This window comes from Pseudonaja textilis, chromosome Z (assembly GCF_049901715.1).
Source record: "Pseudonaja textilis isolate UNSWEBS1 chromosome Z, rPseTex1.2, whole genome shotgun sequence".
NCBI classification, from domain to species: Eukaryota; Metazoa; Chordata; class Lepidosauria; order Squamata; family Elapidae; genus Pseudonaja; species Pseudonaja textilis.
In genome coordinates, this window is record NC_142008.1 from 129,130,147 (window position 1) to 129,137,735 (window position 7,589).

General features: G+C 42.5%; 1 protein-coding gene across 1 annotated transcript in view; it reads left to right on the forward strand.

Annotated features, from left to right (window-relative positions):
- Positions 1 to 7,125, forward strand: part of LOC113443746 (integrin alpha-X-like) — a 53,013-nt gene extending 45,888 nt beyond the window's left edge. Inside the window, exons 25-29 of the mRNA XM_026712164.2 lie at positions 1,277 to 1,354; positions 2,899 to 3,021; positions 3,547 to 3,639; positions 5,544 to 5,654; positions 6,802 to 7,125. Coding sequence (XP_026567949.2) covers positions 1,277 to 1,354; positions 2,899 to 3,021; positions 3,547 to 3,639; positions 5,544 to 5,654; positions 6,802 to 6,903 — 507 coding nt within the window. The 3' untranslated portion in view covers positions 6,904 to 7,125. The remainder of the gene's footprint in view (positions 1 to 1,276; positions 1,355 to 2,898; positions 3,022 to 3,546; positions 3,640 to 5,543; positions 5,655 to 6,801) is intronic.
- Positions 7,126 to 7,589: the final 464 nt, after the last annotated feature.

Here is a 7,589-nt window from a genome sequence, read left to right on the forward strand (position 1 = left end):
GGCTGTTTGGAAAATGAAATAGTATTTGCTGTGTGAACAAGAAGGAGACAGCAAAGAGCCTTAGCTCAACTGTTCTGTACTAAAGCTGCTTGGTGCTATGAAATTGAAACTGAAACGCCTTTCTTCTGCTTGTGTTTTTCATTTGGAACAGATTTCTTTTCAGGTGTGTAGGGGGAGTAGAAATTCTTAGCATCAAAGCGTGTTAAAGTATAGGAAATACTAATGCTTTGATAGTCATTTTGAAAAATCCTTTCTTAGTGAGCACCTAGAAGCCAAGAGGAATATACATGCCAAATATCAAGTTTGCAGGCTTTACGGTTCTGGGGATTTTGTGATGATGCATGAGTGGTATTTTACTTTATATACGTATGTAGATACCAGCAGCAAAGTTATTGCATGCATGTCTGTTTTTGTGTGATTAAAACAGCACTTGAATGAGAATGATGTCATCCAGTTTGGGAAAGCCCACACTTGCAGAAATACTTTGAAGGAGCGTTTCAATGGGTAGGAAGCTCATTTGGGTCAGAACAACTGATTGGTTGTTGTGGAAGGGACAGAAGACAGACCTGGTCAAAATAATAAACATTGGTTACTGTCACTTTTCTAAAACAGGTAGTTCACGACTTGTGACATAACTGAGCCCAAAATCTCCATTGCTAAGTAAGTTGTTTGTTTTGTTCCATTTTATAACCTTCCTTGCCACCATTGTTAAGCAAATCATTGCAGTTGTTAAGTTGGTAGCAAGGTTGTTAAATGAATCTGGCTTCCCCATTGACTTTGCTTGTCAGAAGTCATAAATATGAGTCAATTGCCAAGCGTCTGAATTTTGATCTCATGACCCTGGGGATGCTGCAACAGTCATAAGTGTGAAAAACAGTCATAAGTCACTTTTTTCAGTGTTGTTTTAACTTCAAATGGTCACTGAACAAACTGTTTAGTTGAGGACTGCCTGTATCCAGAAAGAATTGGGATGAATCTTATAAGTTAGAGTTATTGTCAAAGGGATAATGAGCTAATATATAGATTTTTGGAAATAACAAACTGTAGCATACATTTATTAGTAAATTCAATTTAGGCAGAGTCTGTAAGAGTCATTTGAACCTCTTTTTCCCAGCATGCAAGAAAGAAGGGCTAATCACAACTATTCATTTTCAGATTATTATTTTCCAGGCCATTAACTTGTTCACATTAATGTTTTGTGATACCCCTGTTTCTTTCATATCATCACTTGGTACCAGTTCCACTTGTGCAAAATGACTTTTGTTTTTTTCCGTAGAAAAATCACTTCTCCTGCACACAGTTGTTTACCCTCAGAACAGGAATCAGCAAGAAGAATGTCACAAAACGCATCACGGTAAGAATCTGGCATAGGAAGTCCTTGACTTACGATCACAATTGAAAGCAGAAGTTCCATTGCAAAGCAAGATGTTTTTTGAGCAAGTCAAGTCCAATTCTGTGACCCTTTTTGTCATGGTTGTTAAGGGAATCGCTGCAGTTGTAAAGTCCTTAAGTGAATCCAGCTTCTCTCATTGACTTTATTTGTTGTAAACCAGCTGGATAGGTTGCAAATGGAGATGGCAACCATTATAAATACATGTTGGTTTGCCAGGCGGCCGAATTTTGATCATATGTCCGTAGGGATGTGTAACTGTCATAAATGTGAGAATTGGTTGTAAGTTATCTTTTCAGTGCAGTTTAATTTTGAACAGTCACTAAATGTAAGTCAAGGACTACCTGTATGAACCTTCTTTTGGGTCGATATCTTTTCATGAGAAGAAAAGCTGAGGTGTATTTTTGTCTGAGATGGTGATAGCAAACGGCAGTACCAATTCTCACGAATGAAGTCAAACATATGTGTTGCAGGATAATATTGTAGGATCCAATCAGGATCGGTCACCAGGATCAGAGCTTTAGTCTTCTGAGCTTTCAGACTCATGCTGGAGCCCATCCTCAGGGAACTTTTCTCTTTCAGAATGTGTGCTACAGGCTTTTCTATGTGTAGTATTTATGTGATGCCTGGTTGTGTGTATGCATTGAACAAAGATATACAGTTTCGCAGCTGCTAAAAGTGTTGGCTGAGCAGGTACAAAAATAGCCAGGGAAATGATTGAAACCTGGAATACAGGTCCCTTGTCACTCAACTGGAGTGCTGATTTTCCACCAGCTTATCAGGTACTTAATAGCCAAAGCAGGGGTGGGCTTCAAATAATTTAACAACCAGTTCTCTGCCTAGTTGCTGGGTGGGCGTGGCCCAGTTGGCCTCCTGCACCATCCTGGGAGCAAAAATGGGCCTGGGGGGGGGGCATTTTCACCCTCCCCGGGCTCTGGAGGCTCTCTGGAGGCCGGAAATGGGCTCGTTTCTGGCCTTCTGGAACCTCTGGGAGGTCTGTTTTTCACCCTCCCCAAGCTCCGGAGGCTCTAGGAGCCTCTGGGAGACCCATTTTGCCCTCCCCAGGCTCTGGAGGCTCTCTGAAGCCCGGAAACAGGCCTGTTTACAACCTCCTGGAGCCTCTGGAAGGCCCGTTTTTCACCCATCCTGAGGCTCCACACTTCCCTGAACTTCCCTGCGATCTGAAACTGGCCACTTGAAGACTCTTGGGAGGGGAGAGGGGGCAACCAGTCATCCGAACTGCTGGTTTGCCGAACCAGATGTAAAATTAATATTCGGTTCAGCCAAACCGGCTGAAACCCACCCCTGAGCCAAAGCCTCATACAACCAGATACCACATAAATACTACGCATAGAATAGTCCAAAACAAACATTTTGATAGAAGAAGTTCTCCGAGGAAGGCCCCCAGCACATTTTTGAAAACCTGGAAGACTAAACCTTTGGTTCTGATGACTGTCCCAGACTGGACTCTATAATACCAATTTTCTTCTCTTTTCTTCTTTTGACAGAGAGGCTGTCTGGGGGCTGTGGCTTGCCCCAAAGTTTACTGCTTTATCAACAGTCTTGTTAAAGGAGAATCAATTAGATTCAATTTTTCTGGAGATTTTTACAGAGAAGATAAATCTTCCAAAGTAAGTGGCTGATAATTATTATTACATTGTTCTTACATTGCTCTGCTCAGAAGATATATTTTTATTAAATACTTTGGGCAAAGAAAGCATTTTAAAGAATTTCCTATTCATGATTGATTCCTATAAGAGAAATGCTTACAACAACCATCACACCCACCTTCCATGTTTGAGCTGGGATTCATATGTGGAAAATAAGGAAAAGGAATTCTCTTTTTTAGTCAGTTGATTGGTGAGCTAAGCAAAAGGGAAGGAGAGAAATATAAAAATATAAAATCATAGGCTGGAAGGGATCATAGAGGTCTTCTAGTCCAACCTGGTTATTTGATTATTAAGAAATAACGGAAGGGCGGGGAGGCTTCCATGGAAAGGTTTCCTAAGCCTAAGCCAGTCACTCTGCACATGCTCAGGAGCACCCTTGCCCCACTTCCAAGACCAATATTATATTGACATCTTTTACTGACCTTTCATTGATCTTTCATTGACCAAATTATATTGATCTCTTTCATTTGCTTATCACTCCTAAAGCTGAAGTCGGAAATATTCCATGTTGGCAGCGAGGCATCCATAAGGGTGGATGAGACCAGATTTTTCCTGAACGAACGAGAGGATTTCAGCCAGGTAATTCAGCCAGGATTGGTTAACTAAAGAGATAATGGTGGAATAGTGCAAATGCAAAGAAGGAGTCATAGAATCATAGGGATAGAAGGAGCCTTTGAGATCTGTCCAATCTTTTCTTGAAGACCTCCAGCGATGGTGCACCCATAACTCCATGAAGCAAGCTGTTCCATTGATTAATTGTTCTTACTGTCTAGGACGTTTCTACTTAGTTCCAGATTGGATCCCTCTTTAATAAGCTTCCACTCATTGCTTCTGTCCTGCCCTCAGGAGAGTTCTCTTAATCTGTGCTGCAAGTGAGTCATGGAAGCTGGTAGCATCTTTAAGACTAACCAACTTTCTCAGGGCAAAACCTTTCCATCAGATGCACAGAGAGGGTTTGTTGTTACAGACTTGAAACGCAGGGGAATGGAAGGGAGGGGAGAGCAACAGAGGAGAACCAGGCAGGAAGCTAATGGACTTGGCTTCCTGCCATCATAAGTGGGTCTGTCGTGATGAGTAGTTCTTTATGGAAAGGAACAGAAATGGCTGCTCATAAAAAAAGCATGCATCTGCCCATCTGGAAATGAGGGCTGGGCTTGCCAGGAGAAACGCAATAATAAGCTGAACTTCAGAGAATGAAGAAAGAGAGTCAAGAATGAATGGGAGCTGAATGAAGGTGAACGGAATGCAAAGCCAAGTGACTGGTAGAAAAGTACGTTGAGGTAATTCGATCATGGAGGGAGAACCAAGGAAGACCGAAGCACAAAACATATGAAGGAAGAATGAATCGTTGAGAAGAAAGGAAAGACTGAAAAGGTCACGATTGATCGAATCTAATGAAAGAGTTGAGAAGTTTAAAGCAGAGGTCCCCAACTCCCAGGCTGTGGCCCACTACCGGGAGTTGAGCCTTTCAGAACTGGGCCACAGAAGTGGTAGGAAACGTGCACGTGCATCCCCACTTGTGCGAGCATGTGCACGAGTGAGGGACACACATGCTCGCCACTCACACAAATAGAGCTGCGTGTGTACACACACTTGCCCACCACTCACAGGGGGCTCCTCTCCCCCCCAAATGCAAAGTCAGAAAGATTGGGGAAGCCTGGCTTAAAGAACACATTAATCCAGGGGTTCAAACTCAAGGTCTGTGGGCCGGATCCAGCCTGCAGGGTACTGAAATCTGGCCCACTGGGCCGGCCTGGGAATAACAAAGGATGGCCCACAGTGCCTCTGCTGGTGAAAATGGGGCATGGGCGGCGTGCACCCTGTTTTGGCTAGCAGGGTGCTACAGGAAGCGTCCATCCTGTCTCTCCGCCACAAGGCCAGCCAGCGGAGGAGAACTACAATGCTGATCTGTCCCGCGAAGAAATCCAGTTTGACACCCCTGCATTAAGCGATTCAGGGACAGAGGACAAGCCAGGATAGCGAGTTATGGAGAGTTGTGCTGAATGGTATTGTGCAAACTCGATTAATCCATCTTTCATTTTCTTATATCTTTCATTTGCAAATCAGGGTTGAATTGTGAGGTCCTTGGAGCTCTCTGAGCTTGACTGTTTTCTTTGTGGATGTTCCATTACTGAACTACTAGGTAATATTATCATTGCTAGAACAATCGCACTGCCTTCTAGCCCTTATGACATTACCCAGATGGGGTAATGAAACATCTACAAGAAAACAACCAAGTTCAGAGAACATCTAACAATTCTTTTGCCTATTGTTCTTCCCCTTTTTTAGCATATTGTATAAGGATTTTTACTCCAAAGAGGAATAACAAAATGAGTGTGCAGCAAAGGGTAATTTCTCCTAGTCTCTTACGCTATCTCGTGGGCAGAGTTGAATCTAGCAAGCAGGTTTCTGGGTAAATGGGTTCCTAGAATTGAAACCAGTTGTGGGAATAGGCTTCAGCTTCCTATCGCTTTCCTTTTCAGATCACCACAGAAATTGAGTTAATTTCGCCATTCAATCCTGTCCCCATCATCATTGGCAGCACCATCGGAGGCATCGTGCTTTTAGCCATTATAGTGGCTGTCTTGTATAAGGTTTGTGCTGGTTGTTTGTGCTGTCAATCAGTTTGATGTGGGTCTTGCTAAGATCTGGGCTTAAGGGACCTTATTCCCTCCCACCTTTCCTTTAAATCAACTCCAGAGCCTAGATCGGGTTCAGTGGAGGCTTTCCCCTTGTCCGATTGCAAAGCAGGGCAACTGATTTCTTTTAGCAGGAACTTCAGATAGAAATAAAATGTGTACACAGGCTGTATTCTCTATATGCTGTAAGATACAACAGTATTATTATCCCCTGAGATATTTTTTTGACAATTCACATACCACGACAGAAAATGTCAGCCCCCTTTAGCTCAAATATGGTCTGGCAGGAAGAACCAAAAGAGGCCATATGACTTAGTGCCCATTTGAAATGATAACAGACTCTCCTAAAGCTAATTATGACCTGAATTATGAAGTTCTGATGTTACCCCTACCACAGTTATGTGGCTGCATTTTGGGTGCTTGGCAACTAGCCCACATTTACAGCCATTTGCAGGGTGCTGTAGTCATGTGACCATGATTTACAATGGTTTTAAATCAGCCCATAGTGAACAATGGGTTCATTTAACCACAAAAAGGGTTGTAGTATTGGATCCAGTCATGTGGTGACCTGCTATATGATTGTCACAACTTACACCCATAATTGCCAGGCTCAATTATGGTTATAAATCAAGAATTACCTTTACATTCATATACATTAGCAGGGTGTTTCTCAACCTTGTCAACTTTTAAGATATGTGGGCTTCAACTCCCAGAATTCCCCAGGAAAATTAACTTCATCTGTCCTGCACACTTTGATTCTTGAGTTGTGTCTGATCTGCTAGATATGCATGGAAGGCTGGGCAATTCTGAGAGTTGAAATCCACACATCTTAAAGTTCCCAAAATTGAAAAGCACTGCATTAACACACTAAATTGTATGCCCTGGCTTTTTTTAGGATCTAGGAAATCTGTTGGATAAAACAGATGCAACAAACAGATTTCCCATTAGGTACTCTTTGCAGCTACTTTTACGTTTTAGGAAAGAGATTAGAAGATCCTCATATTATTGGGGTATTATTTTAGTACTGTTGAGCAATTTCTCCTTTATCTTAAACCTGTTTTCTCTCTCTTCTCTACTCCCCCCGCCCCCATCATCTCTCCAGTTTGGATTCTTTAAACGCAAGCGCACACCCCAGATGGATGCAAACGCAGCAGGAGCAGCTGCTCCCAGTGACCAAGCTCCTTCAACTTCGGCTGCTTCCTAAGGGAGAAGGGGATTCTGGGTCTGGATGCAACTTGGAAGCCGGGATTCCCACCTCGTCTGGGAACGGAAGAATACAGCCAGTCAAAAAAGGGCCGAAAAACGGAGAGGCAGGACCTCCAGATCTCTAGGGAAGGAATGGGAGGGGTGGGGAGGGATTGAGAGGCGAGTGGGCTAGAAACTAAGTAGAATTAATTAATTTAAAATTCAAATAAATTTATATTTAAAAAAACGAAAAGTATGGTGGCAGGGTTTTTTGCCCACGAAAATGGTTTGAACAAATTGATACCACTGGGAAATAAATAACACACAAGAGAGTAATCCAGGAATGCTCCCACTTTGGAATCCAAGTTGGGGAATACTTCTGCAGGAGTTCAAAACATGCTGCTTACAGCAGGGTAGAAATGCAGGAGGGTGCTCCTTGCTGCGTTCAATTTCTTTTTTTTCTTGGGTGCTGCAAATTCCTGGCTCCAAGAGAAGATTTTAGATTTCAAATCACTAAATTAATATACACTGCCCATCCCTCTGGTCGATTTGATGGCAAAGAGAAGAATTTTGCCATAGTAATTTCTGAGTGACTGTGTTTTTTTTTTTCTTTCTTATAAAATTGCTCTTTGTTCCCCATTTACAGTGTTACACTACATTAGTTGCCTAATGTAGTATGCTTGCACATACTGCAGTAGGTTTGCG